The sequence below is a fragment of the Hylobates moloch genome, unplaced genomic scaffold (assembly GCF_009828535.3).
Source record: "Hylobates moloch isolate HMO894 unplaced genomic scaffold, HMol_V3 SCAFFOLD_71, whole genome shotgun sequence".
Taxonomy (NCBI): Eukaryota; Metazoa; Chordata; class Mammalia; order Primates; family Hylobatidae; genus Hylobates; species Hylobates moloch.
In genome coordinates this window covers 129149-150241 of record NW_026652346.1, presented here as the reverse complement: position 1 = coordinate 150241, position 21093 = coordinate 129149, and the positions used below count along the sequence as shown (strand labels likewise).

The 21093-nt window shown below is 52.7% G+C and overlaps 1 protein-coding gene across 1 annotated transcript in view; it reads right to left on the bottom strand.

The window, feature by feature from the left end:
• The window catches only part of LOC116463835 (zonadhesin-like), a 58522-nt gene that overhangs the window by 16956 nt on the left and 20473 nt on the right, over positions 1 to 21093 (bottom strand). Inside the window, 19 exon segments of the mRNA XM_058434870.1 lie at positions 381 to 430; positions 530 to 694; positions 788 to 1035; positions 2511 to 2655; positions 2882 to 3090; positions 4315 to 4494; positions 6094 to 6188; positions 7391 to 7502; positions 8110 to 8290; positions 8864 to 9111; positions 9445 to 9586; positions 10554 to 10756; positions 11758 to 11927; positions 12038 to 12148; positions 13590 to 13733; positions 15740 to 15885; positions 16434 to 16558; positions 17626 to 17745; positions 17933 to 18074. Coding sequence (XP_058290853.1) covers positions 381 to 430; positions 530 to 694; positions 788 to 1035; positions 2511 to 2655; positions 2882 to 3090; positions 4315 to 4494; positions 6094 to 6188; positions 7391 to 7502; positions 8110 to 8290; positions 8864 to 9111; positions 9445 to 9586; positions 10554 to 10756; positions 11758 to 11927; positions 12038 to 12148; positions 13590 to 13733; positions 15740 to 15885; positions 16434 to 16558; positions 17626 to 17745; positions 17933 to 18074 — 2936 coding nt within the window.

The window sequence follows — 21093 nt, the reverse complement described above, 5'->3', positions numbered from 1 at the left end:
TCCCTCCCTCCCTCCCTTCCTTCCTTTCTTCCCTCCCTCCCTCCCTCCCTTCCTTCCTTCTTTTGAGTTTCACTCCTGTCACCCAGCCTGGAGTGCAGTGGCATGATCTCGGCTCACTTCACTATCCGCCCCCCAGGTTCAAGCGACTCTCCTGCCTCAGCTTCCCAAGCAGCTGGGATTACAGGTGCGCACCACCACCCCCAGCTAATTTTTTTTTTTAAATAGAGACAGGGTTTCCCCATGTTGGCCAGGCTGGTCTCGACCTCCTGACCTCAACCTGCCTCGGCCTCCCAGAGTGCTGAGATTACAGGTGTGAGCCACCATGCCCGGGCAGAATGGTTTTTCCTGGTTTTTCCTGGAAACACTCTTGTCCATCCTACACCGAAAGGCGCACTCCTCCACTGCCCTGCTCCATCCTGAGGAGTGGCCTCTTTGGGCAGGCACGATGTGAACACTGCCCCCCATCCCTGCCAGCCACCAATCTCCCGGGGCTGCCTCCCCAGCGAGGAGAGCCAGATGTTTTCCTCACCTTTCCATAGTAGGTTGTGGGGATTTCAATCTCTAAGAGACGATTCCCGTCAAACTTGACTTGCACCCCGATCTTGATGTTAACAATGGTGTAGATGCTGCTGGATTTGACACTGACCCCAGGGATCTGGGAGATCGCGGGGAGGGTGACCTGTTTGCTATTGATCTAAACGGGAGGACAGTGACGGTGAGTAGGAGCAGGGACCAGAGTCCCCTCCCCAGCGCTCCCTCCCAGCCCCGGTCACCACACCCAGCTCACCAGCACATGGTGGCCCTTCTGCAGGGTGACCTGGGCATCGTAGATGTCAATGTAGACCTCGTGAAGGCGGAAAGCCTCAGTTCCACCTTCCTCCTTCTCATGCTTGGCACTGATCTTGAAGAAGGGCAAGGCCATGGCGGGGTGGCACACTTTCACCAGGACATGAGTGCAGGCATCCGGGATAGAATGGTTACTACCATCAAAGCTCACGTAGTGGGACTCCCCTGGGAGCTGACACACTCCCATACCTGGGAGGACAGAAAGACAGCTGGGCTATGACACTCCTCTGGCAGGTACAGGGTCCCTGGGAAACTAGTCCTGGGTTCTCCCTGCCTTCCAGAAAAGAGTCGAGACCCCAGGTCCGGCCGTGCACAGGGGCTCATGCCTGTAATCCCAGCACTTTGGGAGGCCAAGGTGGGCTGGTTTGATACTAGCCTGACCAACATGGTAAAACCCCATCTCTACTAAAAAAAATACAAAAAAGTTAGGGTATGGTGCCGTGTGCCTGTAATCTCAGCTACTTGGAAGGCTGAGGCAGAAGAATCGCTGGAACCAGGGAGACGAAGTTTGCAGTGAGCCAAGATTGCGCCACTGCACTCCAGCCTGGGCAACATAGACACTGCATCAAAAACAAACAAACAAACAAACAAACAAAAACCCGGGGCCAGGGTTAGGAGGTGTGAGGTTTACGGGTGGAGGGGGGCATGATTCTTTGGAGGAAGGATTTTTTTTTTTTCTTTTTTGAGACATGGTCTCTCTCTGTCACCCAGGCTGGAATGCAGTGGCATGGTCATAGCTCACTGCAGCCTCAAACTCCTGGGCTCAAGCGGTCCTCCTACCTCAGCCTCCAGAGTATCTGGGACTACAGGCATGAAGTACCCTATTCAACTAATTAAAAAAAAATTTTTTTTAGAGACAGGGTCTTGTTCTGTTATCCAGGCTGGCATACAGTGGCAAGATCATAGTTCACCGCAGACCTGGGCTCAAGAGATCCTCCCACCTCAGCCTCCCAAGTAGCAGGGACTACAGGTGCAATGTCTTTAATTTTAAACTTTTTACCTTTTTTTTTTTTTTTGTAGAGATGGGGTCTCACTATGTTGCGCAGGCTGGTCTTGAACTACTAGCCTCAAGTGATCCTCCCACTTCAGCTTCCCAAACCACTGGGATTACAGGCATGAGCCACCATGCCTGGCCTCCAGGAAAAGATTTATTTATTTAGAGACGGAGTTTTGCTCTTGTCGCCCAGGCTGGAGTGCAATGGCACAATCTCTGCTCACCGCAACCTCTGGCTCCTGGGTTCAAGCAATTCTCCTGCCTCAGCCTCTCGAGTAGCTGGGCTTACAGGCTAATTTTTGTATTTTTAGTAGAGACAGGGTTTAGCCATGTTGGTCAGGCTGGTCTTGAACTCCTGGTCTCAAGTGATCTGCCCACCTTGGTCTTCAAAAGTGCTGAGATTACAAGTGTGAGCCACGGCGTCTGGCCCCAGGGAAGGATTTATAATATCCCATCTAAGTTGGTGGCCGCTACAGGAGAAGGATGGGTGAGCCCCAAGGTTCCCTTCTTAGCAATTGGAGGTCGTCTTTCCCACCGGAAGCTCTTGGTTGCAGCAGAGTTACCAGCCGAAACCTGAACCCCAGTGCTACAGGCAGCAGGGAATCTGTTGGGGAGTTGGGAAAGTGGGCCTCAGGGCTGTGGGGTCCCCCCATCACCGTGGTCCTCCTACCTGAGGCCCGACAACGGAGCAGCCCATCCAGGGCCCAGCACATCTGGTTGGGTTTGCAGGTGCTCTGGAAGCAGGTGATGTTGTTGTGGACGGAGCAGGTGCAGAGCCTGGTGCAGGTGTTCTCTGTGTACCAGCGCTCCCCAACCTGTGGGCCACAGGGATCGGCAGAGCCAACAGAAAGTTGAAATCGGGAGATGGGTCAATGCCCTGTTGAAGCTGGCTACAGCATCTGGCCTTCCTCCTCGCCCCCCAGCCTTGGCCAGCCTTGCCCCTCCCAGGTTCTGAGCCTTCCTCCTGCCTCTCCTGAGCTTGCCCTGACCCCAAACATGTGGGCCTGGAAAGGGTGGGGCCCTTGCTAGCTGGCCTCTCACCGGGTGGTAGGAGCCCACTGGGTCAGTGCAGCCACATTGGCCAAGGGGCACGCAGGAGGTTCCACTCAAGATGTGGCCTTTCTGACATTCGCAGCTCTCAGCACAGGGCAGTGCTTTGGGGCAGTCCCTCGGGTCGTTTATGCTGCTGCAGGTGGCTGGGCAGGGGCTGCCGCAGGGGCTGTAGCTGCTGCCAGGTGGGCACCTCATAGCTAAAGAAAATGAGAGCATTAGGAAGAGTGGGGTGGCATGTCCAGCCCCCAAACCTTGGGGCATCAAAAGCTCCTAGTAGTGGCCAGGAGCAGTAGCTCGCACATGTAATCCCAGCACTTTGGGAGGCCGAGGCAGGTGGATCACCTGAGGTCAGGAGTTCGAGACCAGGCTGGCCAACATGGTGAAAACCCAACTCTACTAAAAATACAAAAATTAGCCAGGCGTGGTGGCGCATGCCTGTAGTCCCAGCTACTTGGGTGGCTGAGGCACGAGACTCTCTTGAACCTGAGAGGCAGAGGTTGCAATGAGGCGAGGTCAGACCACTGCAGTCCAGCCTGGGCGACAGTGAGACTCTCAAAAGCAAAACAAACAAAAACAAACAGACATAAAATCTACCATTTTAACAATTTTTTTTTCTTTGAGACAGAGTCTCACCCTGACGCCCAGGCTGGAGTGCAGTGGCATGATCTTGGCTCACTGCAAGCTCTGCCTCCCAGATTCACACCATTCCCCTGCCTCAGCCTCCCGAGTAGCTGGGACTACAGGCGCCCACCACCACGCCTGGCTAATTTTTTGTATTTTTAGTAGAGATGGGGTTTCACCGTGTTAGTCAGGATGGTCTCGATCTCCTGACCTCATGATCCACCCGCCTCGGCCTCCCAAAGTGATGGGATTACAGGCGTGAGCCACCGTGCCCGGCAACAATTTTTAAATGTACACTTCAACAGCACTAAGTACATTCACCTTGTTGTGCAGCCATTACCACCATCCATCGCCAAAACTTTTTGTTTTGTTTTGTTTTTCACTCTTGTTTTTTGTTTCACACTTATTGTCCAGGCTGGAGTGCAGTGGTGCGATCTCGGCTCACTGAAACCTCCGCCTCCCAGGTTCAAGCAATTCTCCCATCTCAGCCTCTCCAGTAGCTGGGATTACAGGTGCTCACCACCACACCTGGCCAATTTTTGTATTTTTAATAGAGACAGGGTTTTGCCATGTTGACCAGGCTGGTCTCCAACTCCTGACCTCAGGTGATTCACCCATCTTGGCTTGAACACAGGAGGTAGAGGTTGCAGTGAGCCGAGATTGCACCACTGCACTCCAGCCTGGGCAACAGAGCGAGACTCTGTCTCAAAAAGAAAAAAAAAAGAATTTAGAGGAAGAAAGAGAGGGCAGAATTCTGGAGGGTGCCTATGGGCTGTGGGAACAGGTGGCCAGTCACTCACGGCAGAAGGTTCTGTTCCGCCAGGCAGGGGCCTGGCCAGCCTGGGCACACAGGGACGCGTAGGCATGCAGGGAGCGGCACAGGGCCATGGTGTCGCCCTTGGTCCCACACTGGCCATGCACGCAACTGGCAAAGCTGGACTGGGGGGGGGGCACCACCTGGTGACATTGAGAGAAGGGTCCTGCAGGAAGAGAGAAGGCAGGTGAGCCAGGGGAGGGGCCGGGAAGGAGCAGGGCCATGTGGCTTCCCTGGGGCTGATTCAACATCCACTTCAATCAAAACCTGGATTTTCCCACCAGGCACAGTGGCTCACACCTGTAATCCCAGCACTTTGGGAGCCCGAGGTGGGCAGATCACTTGAGGTTAGGAGTTTGAAACCAGCCTGACCAACATGGTGAAACCCAATCTCTACTAAAAATACAAAAATTAGCAGGGCATAGTAGAGGGCACCTGTAGTCCAGACAACTCGGGACGTTCGGGCAGGAGAATCTCTTGAACCCGGGAGGCAAAGGTGGCAGTGAGCTGAGATCGTGCCATTGCACTCCAGCCTGGGCAACAGATCGAGACTCTGTCTCAAAAAAAAAAAAAACCTGGATTTTCCAGCCTGAGCAATACGGTGAAACTCTGTACAAAAATTAGCCGGCCATGGTGGTGCACACCTGTAGTCCCAGCTACTCAGCAGGCTGAGGCAGGAGGAAAGATGAGCTATGATTGTGCCATTGCCCTCCAACCTGGGTGACAGAGAATATAAACAAAACAAACAAACAAAATCCAGATTTGTGTGGTGGCTCCCGCCTGTAACCTCAGCACTTTAGGAGGGCAAAGCAGGAGAATCACTTGAGCCCAGGAGTTCAAGCCTGCAGTGAGCTGTGATCGTGCCGCTGCACTCCAGCCTGGGCAACAGAGTGAGACCTTGTCTCTAAAAAACAAGAAAAAAGAAAAAACAGCCAGGCGTGGTGGCTCATGCCTGTCATCCCAACTACTTGGGAGGCCGAAGGGGAGGATTCCTTGAGGTCCATAGTTCGAGAACAGCCTGGGCTACATAGTGAGACTCCCCTATCTCTATTAAAACTTTTTTTTTTTTTTTGAGGCCGAGTCTCGCTCTGTCGCCCAGGCTGGAGTGCAGTGGCGCAATCTCGGCTCACTGCAACCTCTGCCTCCCAGGTTCAAGCAATTGTTCTGCCTCAGCCTTCTGAGTAGCTGGGACTACAGGCGCGTGCTACCGTGCCTGGCTAATTTTTTTTTTTTTTTTGAGACGGAGTCTCACTCTGTCGCCCAGGCTGGTGTGCAGTGGCGCGATCTCTGCTCACTACAAGCTCCACCTCCCAGGTTAAAGCAATTCTCCTGCCTCAGCCTCCTGAGTAGATGGGACTACAGGTGCGCACCACCACGCCCAGCTAATTTTTTGTATTTTTAGTAGAGACGGGGGTTTCACCGTGTTAGCCAGGCTGGTCTCGAACTCCTTACCTCAGGATCTGCCCTCCTCGGCCTCCCAAAGTACTGGGATTACAGGCATGAGCCACTGCACCCAGCCTATTAAAACATTTTTAATAGAAAAAAAAGAGAAATCCCGGATTTATGTACTGCCTGAGACACAAATACAGACCCATCGGTCATAGGTCCCAAGAAGGTGACTGCTGGCTGGCCCTGTGTTCCCATTTGCCTTCCTCGTGCTTTTCCATCTGTTTCTGGTCTTGTTGTTTCTCCCTCCCTGACTAGACTCCCTCCCTAGCCTCCTGTCCTTCAGAGAGGAAAAAGGGCCAGCAGGGACATGCCTTACCCTGAGGGTTTATTAAGATCGCACAGTTCTTGTTCCAGGCATCTGCCATGCTGTTCTCCTGGCAGCTGGAGGGCTTGCCACCCACAAGGAAACAGCTGAATGAGGAGAGAATAGAAACTGAGGGCTACAGGCTGGGCGCAGTGGCTCATGCCTATAATCCCAGCATTTTGGGAGAACAAGACAGGAGGATCGCTTGAGACTAGAAGTTCAAGACCAGCCTGGGCAACATAGTGAGATCCTATCTCTACACAAAATTTTTAAAAATTAGCTGGGCGTGTGGTGGCATGTGCCTATAGTCCCAGCTACTCAGGAGGCTGTGGTGGGAGGATGGCTTGAGCCCAGCAGTTGGAGGCTTCAGTGAGCTGTGATTGCACCACTGCACTCCAGCCTGGGCAACAGAGCAAGACCCTGTCTCAAGAAAAGAAAAGAAAAAAAGGAAAGGAAAAAGGAAAGGAAAGGAGGAAGGAAGGAAGGAAGAAAAGAAAAGAGAAGAGAAGAGAAGAGAAGAGAAGAGAAAAGAAAAGAAAAGAAAAGAAAAGAAAAGAAAAGAAAAGAAAAGAAAAGAAAAAAGACAAGACAAGACCTGAGGGCCTGAGGAACCATCTCCCAAACCGAAGCAAAAGTGGACAGGGGGCTGGGTGCAGTGGCTCACACCTGTAATCCCAGCACTTTGGGAGGCCAAGGAAGGCAGATCACCTGAAGTCAGGAGTTTGAGACTAGCCTGGCCAACATGGAGAACCCCTGTCTCAAATAAAAATATAAAAATTAGCCAGGCGTAGTGGCGAGCGCCTGTAATCCCAGCTACTTGAGAGGCTGAGGCAGGAGAATCACTTGAACCTGGGAGGCAGAGGTTGCAGTGAGCTGAGATCACGCCACTGCACTCCAGCCTGGGTGACAGAGGGTGACTCTGTCTCAAAAACAACAACAACAACAAAAAGTGGACAGGGAAAGAGAGAGGGATACAGGAGAAGAGAACAAAACGGTGCCCTCAAGTAGGAAGGCCAGGAGATGCAGCAGGAAGGAAAAAGGCTAGACCTCAGGGTGAACTTCCCAAGTGGGCCCTCCAAAGAGATCACTAAGCATGGGAGAAATCAGCAGGCGTGGGCGTGGGAAGTCAGAACAACTTCTTACCAACTCCAATCTTGGAGAGTCTAAACAAGAGAGATTGCCAGTTTCCTGCTAGTAGGGAGGTACAGCACAAAGGGAGTGGGGACACACAGAGGACACTTCCAAGCTGCCCCTGAGGCCCTTCCCAGGCCCAGCCCCTCCTGCCTGGCTCCCCTGACCCCCAGCTCACCCAGGTTCAGAGGATTCAGGTAACTTCCAGGCGGCCCCCAGCTGCACGGAGTCGCCTGCAGGCTTTCTGTCAGGGCGCAGGTTGTCATCCAAGCTGTTGTTGTTGTAGTTCCCTGGAGGAGGGAGTCGTTAAAACAGGCAACAAGGGGCCCCCAGCAGGCCAGGCCCCAGGGCCACCATCCTCTTGGCACCCTCACTCTTCACTCTACATAGCAAGGTTAACCCTGTCTGTCTCTTTTTCTTTTTCTTTTTTTTTTTTTGAGATGGAGTCTTGCTCTGTCACCCAGGCTGGAGTGCAGTGGCGCGATCTCAGCTAGCTGCAATGTCCACCTCCCAGGTTCAAGCGATTCTCCCGCATCAGCCTCCCGAGTAGCTGGGATTACAGGCGTGCACCACCATGCCTGGCTAATTTTTGTATTTTTAGTAGAGACAGGTTTTCACCATGTTGGCCAGGCTGGTCTCGAACCCTTGACCTCAAGTGATCCACCCACCTCGGGCTCTCAGAGTGCTGCATTTACAGGCATGAGCCACCATGCCTGGCCCCTTTCTGTCTCTTCATCTCCATCTTCCCTTAACTCCTACCTTCATGCCTAATGTCCTCAACCAATTAGTCAGTTGACAAATACTTAGAACACCTCACAGAGATGTTGGGGGAACTGGGACCAGGTCACATGCCTACTCATTGTCCCAGCTTTCCCCGCAGGTGCCCAGGAAACTCACCGCACAGCCCACAGAGCTGGCCGCCATAGGAGGAGGGGACTGTCACTTCCACCAAGTGGCTCCCATCGTAGCGAACTTGGAGCCCAAAGTTCGTGTAGAGGAGGACGAAGTTGCTGCTGAGCCTTATGGTCACCCGGCCTTGTGCAGGCCACACAGGTAGGGCCACCAGATGGCCATTCAGCTGCAGAGGCAGGGAGGACGTAGAAAGGAGAGTCAGGAAGGAACTCGGGATAAAGGCAAGGACGGGGGCTCACGCCTGCAAACCCAGCACTTTGGGAGGCCGAGGCGGGAGGATCGCTTGAGCCCAGGATCTCGAGATCAGCCTGGGCAACATGGAGAAACCCTGTCTCTACAAAAAGTAAAAAAAAAAAATTAGCCGTGCGGGTGGTGCATGCCTGTAGTTCCAGCTACTTAGGAGGCCAAGGTGGGAGGATCACTTGAGCCCAGGGGGTCAAGGCCACAATGAGCTATGATTGCACCACTGCACTCCAGCCTGGGTGATAGAACAAGATCTTGTCTCAGAAAAAAAAAAAAAAAAAAAAAAAAGCAAAAAACTGGGAGCAGGAGGGGCTGGTGCTGGTGGGTATTTCACAGACGGAGGAGGGAGTCCAAGGAAGAGGGTCTGGGTCAGCTGCAGGTGCCTCCCAGGTGCTCTAAGGAGCCAGAGAGGTGGGCATGCAGACAAGGAGGGGCACAGGAGAGAAGCAAACAGGCTGGGTGTTCAGGGTCGAGGAGGCAGGAGGAAGACACCCACCACGACCTTACAGCCTCTGAGCAGTGAGATGCTGAGGTCAAAGACCGTCACGTGGATGGCTTTGATGTAGGAGACCTCCAGGTTCCCCCCGCGGTTCTCGTTGGTGGCGCTCACAACAAAATAGCTGTCTTGGGACCTGGACCAGCAAGGCCGGGTCAGGACATAGGTGCAGGTGCCCATGAAGTGGTGTAAGGCGCCGTCGAAAGTCAGGTAGTGGGGGTCGCCCGAGGCCGTGCAGGTGGCGGCACCTGCGGAGGAGAAGATGGAGTTTACAGTCTCACTCTTCCACGCCCCGGAAGCTGTGACCCAGAGCTGCCATCCTGGAGAGTCCACATTGGCATGGTCCCCACGGCCCACCCACAGATGTGGTGTTTCCCTAGGAAGTGTGGTTGGCTTGGCTTGGAGTGCGGAAGAGAAACACTGATGTCCCCAACCTCACCCTCTGGGTCCTTGAAAATGCTGCCCCTCCCAGGCCCTGGTGGAGACTCAGCTGTCTGGGGAAGCTGCTTTGGGCAGGACCCATCACCTTGCCTGGTGTTGCCTGGGCAGTCCCCAGCTCACCTTCCACCCTGACGGCTCACCTTGGGCATGGCAGCCATAGATACCATCCTGTTGGCCACAGAACTCCTGGGCCCTACACCTCCAGGGCTGGCAGCGAATTCTGTTGTTGCTTTCACAGACGCACAGCTCTTTGCAGCCTGGCTTGTACCACCGCTCCCCTACCTGGGGAAGACAGCAGGGAAGGAAGAGAAAGTGGTTTTTTTGCTTTGTTTTGTTTTTTTCTCAGATCTGACACCAGAGCCCACCAGAACTGTTCAGATCACTGGCTTAATAGTGGGGAGACATCCTCTCTTCCTGAAGCTCCAAGATCCGCTGCAAAAGCTTGGCATCCATTCATTTTTGCAGTCACTCCATCATTTCTGGGTCTATTCATCATTTCAACCAAAACTGATCTATCCGAGGCCAGGTGTGGCAGCTCACGTCTGTGATTCCAGCACTTTGGGAGGCCAAGGCGGGTGGATCTCTTGAGGTCAGGAGTTTGAGACCAGCCTGGCCAACATGGCGAAACCCCATCTCTACTAAAAATACAAAAATTAGCCTGGCGTGGTAGTGCACGCCTGTAATCCCAGCTACTTGGGAGGCTTAGGCGGGAGAATCACTTGAACCTGGGAGGCGGAGGTTGCAGTGAGCTGAGACCGTGCCACTGCACTCCAGCCCGGACAACAGATTGAGACTCTGTCTCAAAAAAAAAAAAAAAAACCAACAACAACAACAAAAAAAAACAAAAAACAAGGGCCAGGCATGGTGGCTCATGCCTGTAATCCCAGCACTTTGGGAGGCCCAGGTGGGCAGATCACGAAGTCAAGAGATCAAGACCATCCTGGCCAACATGGTGAAACCGCCCCCTACCCCGTCTCTACTAAAAATACAAGAATTAGCTGGCGTGGTGGTGCACGCCTGTAGTCCCAGCTACTCGGTAGGCTGAGGCAGGAGAATCACTTGAACCCAGGAGGCAGAAGTTGCAGTGAGCCGAGATCGCGCCACTGCACTCCAGCCTGGCGACAGAGCAAAACTCCGTCTCAAAAACAAAACAAGAAACGGAAAGAAAAGAAAGAGCTTGCAGGGGGTGTGACAGCAGGGAGCAGGCCCTTTCTAGCTGCAGGGCTGAGAGGTCCACGCAGCCACTCACCTTGAAGTAGCTGCCTGCAGGGTGGAGGCACCCACACTGGGAGTGACGTATGCACTCGAGGCCACTGAGGACGAAGCCCGGACTGCATTCACAGGCCTCCATGCACCGGTCTGAGCAGAACATGCCAGAGAATCCTGAATGGCAGGTGTCAGGGCATGGCTTCGCACACAGGGAGTACTTGCTGTTGGGCGGGCAGGCCATTGCTGGTGGAGGGAGAAGCTTGGGTGAGAAGGAGACGAACAAGCCATGGGGCCGGGTGGGAAACAGGAAGGACACGTTCGGAAGGGTCCCAGCTCCAGGCTTCTGGCCAATCTCGAGAAGAGAGAGTGACTGTGAGAAGCTTCCCCAAGGAGACTGCTGGGTCCCTGGGGCTGCAGGGCCAGCAGTAAGGCGCCTGCCCTGAGAGCCTTAGATAGACCTATGGCGGGAGCAGACGGACCCACAGCTGGCAGCGCTGCTGTGTAGACATGCCCCAGGTGAGCTGTTGGCCTGCAGGGGACCGGGGCCATCTGTGAGGTCTGAGTCAGGGGACAGACCTGCCCTAAAGCAGCTTCCCCAAAGAGCTGGGCCACACCAGGAGCTGGGAGGCAGCCACGTTGCCTCCTCTGCCTAGGGCCTGTACCGTGTGCCTGCGTGGGATGACTTGGGCTGCACAGAAACACTTTTTTTTTTTTAAAAGACAGAGTTTCGCTCTCGCTGCCCAGGCTGGAGTGCAGTGGCGCAATCTGTGCTTACTGCAACCTCCATCTCCAGGGTTCAAGCGATTCTCCTGCCTCAGCCTCCCAAGTAGCTGGGATTACAGGCGCCCGTTGCCACACACAGCTAATTTTTGTATTTTTATTTATTTATTTATTTATTTATTTATTTATTTATTTATTTATTATTTTTATTATTTTTTGAGATGGAGTCTCACTCTGTCACCCAGGCTGGAGTGCAGTGGTGCAATCTCGGCTCACTGCAACCTTCACCTCCCAGGTTCAAGCGATTCTCCTGCCTCAGCCTCCAGAGTAGCTGGGACTACAGGCATATGCCACCATGCCTGGCTAATTTTGGTATGTTTAGTAGAGACGGGGTTTCAGTGTGTTGGCCAGGCTGGTCCCGAACTCCTGATCTCGTGATCCACCCGCCTCGGCCTCCCAAAGTGCTGGAATTACAGGTGTGAGCCACCGTGCCCGGCCTCTCCCCTGAGTTTGGCACAACTCACGGCAGAAGTGGGGTTCCCTCCAGGGCTTCACGGCGTGGCCTGCGTCCTGGCAGGTGGCGGTCATGGTGGACATGTGTGTGCATAGCAGGTGCTGCAGCCCCTGGAATCTGCACATATCAAGCATGCAGCTGTCGAGAAAGGAAGTGGCCTTCACGTGCAGCAGGCATGTCCTGAGGGGAAAGACCAAGTCAGGGGGAATGGGGTGGACGGGGGTAGAGCCTTGGAGGAGCCCAGGTGCCAAGCACCGCCCCTGTGTGACCCTGCCTGCCCTCCTTCATACTCAAATGGGCCATGAGTGTCGACCAGCCGTCCACAGAACCCTGGCCCCGACATGCTGCTCTGCAGAGATGAATCACAAGACGGGAGATTCACCACCTGGTACTTCTGACACCTTCAAGAGACCCACCCCAAATGCCCTAAAGACAAAGGCTCACTTCCAGCTCAGCCCTAATCCAGCAGGCAGCAAGGCTGGCAGGCCGGGACTGGCAAACCAGCCTGTCAGCTGGGAAACCCCTCCCAGAAGATGTTTGAACACCGAGCCCCGGCCAGGCACTGTGGGAGGCCAAAGCAGGGAGAATCACTTGGGCCCAGGAGTTCCAGGCCAGCCTGGGTAACACAGTGAGATCCCATCTCTTTAAAAATAAATATGAAATTAGCTGGGTTTGGTGGTGCACATCCATAGCCCCAGCTACTCAGGAGGCCGAGGTGAGAGAATCAGTTGAGCCCAGGAGTTGGAGGCTGCAGTGAGCTGTGATTGAACCACTGCACTCCAGCCTGGGTGACAGAGCAAGGCCCTGTCTCTAAAAACAAACAAACAAACAAACAAAAAAGAATATTGAGCAACTGAAAGAACAACTTGAAGTCTCCAGGGTAGAGAGGAGAAAGGGGCAATGCCAGTCATTTTTTAAAGGGAGGGCACAGGCTGGGTGTGGTGGTGATGCCTGTAATCCCGGCATTTTGGGAGGCCAGGGCAGGTGAATCACCTGAGGTCAGGAGTTCGAAACCAGCCTGGCCAATGTGATGAAACCCCGTCTCTACTAAAAATACAAAAATCAGGCAGGTGTGGTAGCATGTGCCTATAATCTCAGCTACTTGGGAGACTGAGGCGTGAGAATCACTTGAGCCCAGGAGGCAGAGGTTTCAGTGAGCTGAGATTGCACAACAACTACACTCTAGCCTGGGTGACAGAGCAAGACTCCATCTCAAAAAAAAAAAAAAAAAGTTGGGGAGGGCCTGCAGCCTGGTCAACATAGTGAGACCCCCCATCTCTACCAAAAAATTTTGTTAAAGTTAACTGGGCATGGTATAGTCCAAGCTACTTGAGAGGCAGAGAAGGGAGGATTGCTTGAGCCCAGGAGTTTGAGGCTGCAGTAAGCCATGATCGTGCCATCGCACTCCAGCTTGGAAGACAGAGGGAGATCCCATCTCAAAAAAAAAAAGGGGGGGTTGGGGGAAGGCTGGGCGTGGTGGCATGGTGGCTCATGCCTGTAATCCCAGCACTTTGAGAGGCCAATGCAGGCGGATCACTTGAGGCCAGGAGTTTGAGACCAGCCTGGCCAACAGGGTGAAACCTCATCTCTACAAAAATACTAAAATTAGCCAGGCGTGGTGGCGGGCGCCTGTAAGCCCAGCTACTTGGGAGGCTGAGGCAGGAGAATTGCTTGAGCTTGGGAGGCGGAGGTTGCAGTGAGCTGAGATGGCACCACTGTACTCCAGCCTGAGCAACAGAAGGAGACTCCATCTCAAAAAAAAAAAAAAAAAAAAAAAAAATGAGAGTTCCAGGAAGGGGACAGAACCCTCCCCGGACCCTGGTGGGAGGGCTCCTTGCTCACTCCTGGTCCTCGTCCTGGTCCGTCTGCCAGCTGTTCCCTAGCTCCTCCTTGTCTCCTGCTGGGCTGCCGTCCGACTTCAGGTGGTCATTGTCACTGTTGCCATCATAGTTCCCACACAAACCACAGAGTTTGCCAGAGTAGGTGCTGGGGGAACAGGAGAGGAGCGGGCATTAATGGAGAGAAGAAGCCTCGGTCCTCGAGGGGCAGTGGCAGAGAAGGCAAGGAGCTGGGGTCCCAAAACAGAGGGCGTGGGGAGGATGAAAAGGTGCGGAATGGACAAGAGGACCCCATGGCCCTCCCCCAAGCCTCCTTCCCCTCTGTTCATTGTTCAGCCACAGCAAACGCCTTGCTGGCCCTAAAACACTCTCACCTTATTTATTTATTTATTTTTATTTTATTATCCTTTTTTTCAGATGAAGTCTCTCTCTGTCACCCAGGCTGGAGTGCAGTGGCGCAATCTCGGCTCACTGCAACCTCCGCCTCCCGGGTTCTAGCCATTCTCCCGCCTCAGCCTTCCGAGTAGCTGGGATTACAGGCACACACCACCACGCCCAGCCAATTTTTTTGTATTTTTAGTAGAGATGGGGTTTCACCATGTTGGCCAGGCTGGTCTCGAGCTCCTGACCTCAGATAATCTGCCTGCCTCGGCCTCCCAAACTGCTGGGATTACAGGTGTCAGCCACCGTGCCTGGCCAAATTATTTATTTATTTATTTATTTATTTATTTATTTATTTATTTATTTATTTTAGAGATAGGGTCACCCTCTGTGGCTCAGGCTGGAGCACAGTGGTGCAATCTCAGCTCACTGCAGCCTCCAACTCCTGGGCTCAAGCAATTCTCCCACCTCAGCCTCCTGAGTAGCTGAGACTACAGGCAAGTACCACCACGATAAGCTAATTTTTTTTTTTTTTTTTTGAGACGGAGTCTTGCTCTGTCGCCCAGGCTGGAGTGCAGTGGCGCAATCTCGGCTCACTGCAAGCTCTGCCTCCCGGGTTCACGCCATTCTCCTGCCTCAGCCTCTCCGAGTAGCTGGGACTACAGGCGCCCGCCACTACGCCCGGCTAATTTTTTTGTATTTTTAGTAGAGACGGAGTTTCACCGTGGTCTCGATCTCCTGACCTCGTGATCCGCCCGCCTCAGCCTCCCAGAGTGCTGGGATTACAAGCGTGAGCCACCGCGCCCGGCCAGCTAATTTTTTTTAAAAGACAGGATCTCACTATGTTGTCCAGGCTGGTCTGGAACTCCTGGGCTCAAGTGATCCTCTTGCTTTGGCCTCCCAGTGTGCTGAGATTATAGGTGTAGGCCACCATGCCTGGCTAATATTTAAATTTTTTTGTGGAGATAGGGTCTCACTATGTTGCTCAGGCTGGTCTGGAACTCCTGGCCCCAAGGGATTCTCCCGCCTCAGCCTCCCAAAGCGCAGGGCTACAGGCGGGAACTCCTGCACCTGGCCTCTATAAAGTATTTTTATAAAGTCTTTCTTTCGCCGGGCACAGTGGCTCACCCCTGTAACCCCAAGACTTTGGGAGGCCGAGGCAGGAGGATCACCTGAGGTCAGGAGTTTGAGACAAGCCTGGCCAACATGGTGAAATCTCGTCTCTACTAAAAATACAAAAATCATCCGGGCGTGGTGGTGCACGCCTGTAATCCCAGCTACTTGGGAGGCTGAAGCAGGAGAATTGCTTGAACCTGGGAGGCAGAGTTTGCAGTGAGCCGAGATAGCACCACTGCACTCCAGCCTGGGGAACAGAGCGAGAGATCCTGTCTCAAAAAAAAAAAAAAAAAAAAAAGAAGAAGAAGAAGAATCTTTCTTTCCCTTGTTTCATCCATCTGGGGAGCCACTCTTCCTTCGAGAATGGGACCAAGTGACTGTCCTTCTGAAAGCCTCCAGAACTCACTAGTGCTCCTCCTAGCACATTCCCAAAGCATGTACATCCATCCTGCTATCTATCACATGCCCCGAAACCATTTTCTCCTGTCTCCTGGTCCAAAGGGATCCCCACTTAAGCAGAGTGCTTCCCACCCATCAAGAGATGCATAAAGGATCAAGTAGTGGTGCCAGGGATGGAAGAGGTGTGGGCAGGGTGGGCAGCAGGAAGAAGAGGCAGCAGGAAGAAGTGGCAGCTGCCTGGCCGGGACACTGCCTTACCTGGACACAGTAACATACAGCTGCTGGTCACCATCCCATCTCACCCGCAAATCGACCTCCGTCTGCAGCTCCACAAATCGCCCGCTTGCACCCAGGAAGACGCCTTTAGAGGGTATGGCTGGGAGAGTAACTCGTTGACCCTCAACCTGGAAGGCAGGGCAGAGGCAAGAGACAGACAGACAGATCTGCGGGTCAAGGAGGACCCCAGCAGACTTTCATTTCCATAGCTGGAAGGCAGGACACCATCCACAGCTGCCTAACAATCTTACCCACCAGGAGTGGACTGGAGCTTCCTCATCACTGTTTTGTTTTTGTTTTTGTTTTTAAGAGACAGTGTCTTATATGTTGCCCAGGCTGGAGTGCAATGGTGCAATCACAGCTCACTGCAGCCTCAACCTCCTAGGCTCCAGCAATCCTCCCACCTCAGCCTCTGGAGTAGAGGGGACAACATGCAAGTGCCACCACACCAGGCTAAGTTTTTCTATTTTTTAAGAGACAGGTTCTTGCTATCTTGCCCAGGCTGGCTTCAAACTCCTGGCCTCAAGCAATCCTCCCACTTTAGCCTCCCAAGGAGCTGGGATTGCAGGCCACTGTCTTGTTGAACCCCATCCATGGAAGAGTTCAGGGCTTGGAGGGGTCGGCCAGGACACACAGTCAGACCCTGCAAGGATGGTGGGGGTGGAATGGGGCTCACCAGAGTGCGTCTGCCCTTAAGCAAGGTGACGGTGGTCGCGGGCAGGGTCACGTAGACTTTGCTCAGGCAGGACACGCCCTCCTGTCCCTGCTCCTCGTTCTTGGCTGTCACTCTGAAGAATGGGTCTGGGTGGGGAGAGGAATGAAGAGAGCCCAGTGGCTCATTTCTGAACATCTGCCGCGAGCAGTGCCCTGAGCCCAGTGCCACAGGGAGAGATTAGTGCCACCAAGACACTGGCACCAAAGTCCAGTAGGGGAGGCCAGATCCACACAGGAGCAGACCACGACTGCCTCTTCCAGAAGAGCCTGCAGCCGCAGCGTGTCTGTCTCCATTCAGCGGCTGGAACATCCTCCAGGGCATCTGTGCTCCCTAACCACTGCCTCTGTTTTTTTTTTTAAACTTCATTTATGTATGTATTTATTTATTTTTCGAGACAAGGTCTCACTTTGCTCCCCAGGCTGGAGTGCAGTGGTGTGATCATAGCTCACTGCAGCCTCCAGCTCTTGGACTCAAGTGATCCTCCTGCCTCAGCCTTTCAAGTAGCTGGGACTATAGGTGTGTCCCACCACACCCAGCTGATTTTTTAATTATTATTATTTTTTTTTAGATGGAGTTTTGCTCTTGCTGCTTAGGCTACAGTGCAGGAGTGCAGTGGCTCGATCTCGGCTCACTGCAACCTCCGCCTCCAGGGTTCAAGTGATTCTCCTGCCTCAGCCTCCCGAGTAGCTGGGATTACAGGCGCCTGCCACCATGCCTGGCTAACTTTTTATGTTTTTAGTAGAGACAGGGTTTCACCATGTTGGCCAGGCTGGTCTCAAACTCCTGACCTCAGGTGAACCACCCACCTTGGCTTCCCAAAGTGTTGGGATTACAGGCGTGAGCCACCGAGCCCGGCCTTATTTTTAATTTTTTTTTTTTTTTCGTGGAGATGAGAGTCCTGCTGTGTTGCCTAGGCTGGTCTCAAACTCCTGGATTCAAGTGATCCTCCTGCCTCAGCCTCCCAAAGTGCTGAGGTTACCAGTGTGAGTCACTGTTCCTGGCCTTCAACCCTCACCTTACAGAAGAACTTGCTCCTATTTTGCCTCTTCTCCTATCTGCACCCTGCCCCTTCCTGCCACCCACCGTGCCCCATGCCCAGCAGCGATGCCCACAGACCCTCCCCCCAGGCCGTGGAGGCATCTCCAGGGCCTACCTGTTGAGTTGCCACAGGGCTGAGCCAAGATGTAAGTGCACTTCCCCATGAAGCCAAAGTGCTTCCCGTCAAAGGTGACATAATGAGGGTCTCCGTAGACCACGCAGGTGGCAGTGCCTGCTGGGAGGAGGAAGGAGAACAGGCAAAGCTGCTTCTGTGGCTCCTCCAGGCTGGACCCCACATGCCGGCCCACCCGCTGCCCGGTGGCAGGCCCCCGTTCCTCTGCTCAAGCGAGGGATTGGGATCCTGGTGTCACATCTACTCCAACAGGCTGGCAGGTGGGGACAGCATGGGGAGGGGCTCTCACCGTAGCGGTGGCATCCGTACTGGCCATTTTTAAGCTGGCACACGGTGTGTGTCCTGCACTGAGAGATCTGGCACTCGACCCGACTGCCTGGCCAGCAGCGGCAATGTTCTGTGCAGTTGGGGCTGAACCATTCTGCCCCAGGCTGGGAGAAAGGGATGTGAGGTCACACAGTCATATAGCTCCTAGAGTACTTCTCCCTTTGCTTTTCTTTTTCATTTTTATATTTATTTATTTATTTATTTGAGATGGAGTCTCGCTCTGTTGCCCAAGCTGGAGTGCCGTGGTGCAATCTCAGCTCACTGGAACCTCCACCTCCCGGGCTCAAGCAATTCTCCTGCTTCAGCCTCCCAAGTAGCTGGGACTACAGGTGCCCACTACCATGCCCAGCGAATTTTTTTGTATTTTTTGTACAGATGGGGTTTCTCCATGTTGGCCAGGCTGGTCTCGAACTCCTGACCTTAGGAGATCTGCCTGCCTTGGCTTCCCAAAGTGCTTGGATTACAGGCATGAGCCACTGTGCCCGGCCCTTCTTTTCCTTCCTTCCTTCCTTCCTTTCCTTCCTTCCTTCCTTCCTTTTTTTCTTCCTTCTTTCCTTCCTTCCTTTTTTTCCTTCCTTCCTTTTCCTTCCTTCCTTCCTTCATTCCTTCCTTCCTTCCTTCCTTCCCTTCCTTCCTTCTTTTCTTTTTTTTTTTTTTTTTGATGGAGTCTCACTCCATCGCCCAGGCTGGAGAGCAATGGCATGATCTTAGCTCACTGCAATCTCTGCCTCCCAGGTTCAAGTGATTCTCATGCCTCAGCCTCCTGAGTAGCTGGGATTACAGGCACCCACCACCATGCCCAGCTAATTTTTGTATTTTTAGTAGAGACGGGGTTTCACTATGTTGACCAGCCTGGCCTCGAGCTCCTGACCTCAGGTGATCCACCCGCCTCAACCTCCCAAAGTGCTGGGATTACAGGCTTGAGCCTCCGCACCTGGGTGTTCTTCCTTTCCCTACGCCATGCCTGGGAGAGAGGCTGCTCTCCCATGCAGACCTGACCTTCCTCATGTGATTTCTCTCCCCACCACCTACTTGATACTCCCACCACGACAGCACATTTGCACGTGCTTTTCTCTCCCCCCAGAATGCTCTTCTCTCCTCCCACTTGTTTTTGTTTTTGTTTTTGTTTTTTAAGAGACAGGGTCTCACTCTGTTGCCCAGGCTGGAGTGCAGTGGTGCAATCATGGCTCACTGCAGCCTTGACCCCCTGGGCTCAAACCATCCTCCTGTCTCAACATCCCAAGTATCTGGGACTACAGGCACATGCCACCATGCCCGACTTTTTTTTTTTTTTTTTTGGAGAGATGGAGTCTTGCTATATTGCCTAGGCTGGTGTTGAATTCCTGAGCTCAAGTGATCCTCCTGCCTTGGCATCCCAAAATGCTGGGATTACAGGCGTGAGCCACCGCACCCAGCCTTATGTCTGTCTTTTTTTTTTTTTTTTTTTTCTGAGACGGAGTCTCACTCTGTCACCCAGGCTGGAGTGAAGTGGCATGATCTTGGCTCACTGCAACCTCCGCCTCTGGTTCAAGCGATTCTCATGCCTCAGCCTCCCGAGTAGCTGGAATTACAGGTGTGCACCACCACGCCTGGCTAATTTTTGTATTTTTAGTAGAGACTTGGTTTCTCCATGTTGGCCAGGCTGGCCTCGAACTCCTGACCTCAGGTGATCCACCCGCCTTGGCCTCCCAAAGTGCTAGGATTACAGGCATGAGCCACTGCACCCAACCAATATCTGTCTTTACCCAACATCTTAGCCCTCCCATGAGTGCTCTCATTCAATAAATACTTGCTGAATGAAGGAGTAAACCAAGACCCCAGGTGTCTCTCTGAATCTGAGAGCATTATGAGGGCCAGGACCACAACCTATTCGTGGCGACCCCAATGCCAGGGGAGTAGAAAGTACTAAGTAGGCTGGGTGCGGTGGCTCACCACAGTAATCCCAGCACTTTGGGAGGCTGAGGTGGGAGGATGGGTTGAGCCCAGGAGTTCATAGACCAGCCTGGGCAACAGAGCCAGACCCCATCTCTACCAAAAAAAAAAAAAAAAAAAAAAAACCCAAAAAACAAAAAAAAAAACCACCTTTGAAGAAAGTACTAAATAAACATTTGTTGAATGCATAAATGAATCTATTAGAAGTGAATACAGCCAGGCACAGTGGCTCACGCCTGTAATCCCAACACTTTGAAAGGCTGAGGCAGGCCGATCGCCTGAGGTCGGGAGTTCAAGACCAGCCTGACTAACATGGAGAAACCCCGTCTCTACCAAAAATACAAAATTAGTTGGGCGTGGTGGCACATGTCTGTAATCCCAGCTACTCGGGAGTCTGAGGCAGGAGAATCGCTTGAACCTGGGAGGCAGAGGTTGCAGTGAGTGGAGATGGCGCCATTGCACTCCAGCCTGGGCAACAAGAGCAAAACTCTGTCTCAAAAACAAACAAACAAACAAACAAGCAAACAAACAAACACGGCTAGAATGGTTTTTGCATCAATAGAGGACTGTGAGTGAATAGTTTGTTAAAAAAAAAAAAAAAAAAGTGAATACATGCCTCCTAGGGCAGAGGGAAGAGCTTCTTGGTGCCAATGGTTGTGACAGATCTTTCTGCCCAGGCTGTGGCTGAAGCTAATCTCAGCAGCAACTCAGAGAGACCCAAGAGACTGGTTAAAGGGGGCAGGGGAAAGAAATAATAGTCCCGAAAGGGACAAGCAGAAGCTCTGATGTCAATGGTAAGAACACTTGGAGCTGAGAAGAGGCTCTGGACATTAATGAATAGCTTAACGTACTTTTTTTTTTTTTTTTGAGACAGGGTGTCACTCTGTCGCCCAGGCTGGAGTGCAGTGGCACAATCATAGCTCACTGCAGCGTCAGACTCCCGGGCTCAAGCAATCCCTCCACTTCGGCCTCCTAGAGTGTTGGGATTACAGGTGTGAGTCACCACGCCGGGCCCTTTAATGCACTTTTAATTAATAGGTTGCATATATTTATCATAAATTGCTAATGATAATAATTAACACTTACTAAGTAATTGTATGTGTTAGGACTTAATTTCTTTTTTTTTTTAATTAATTTTTTTTTGCACACAAAACAAACATTTTCTAAAAATACATACAAACAAAAAGATGC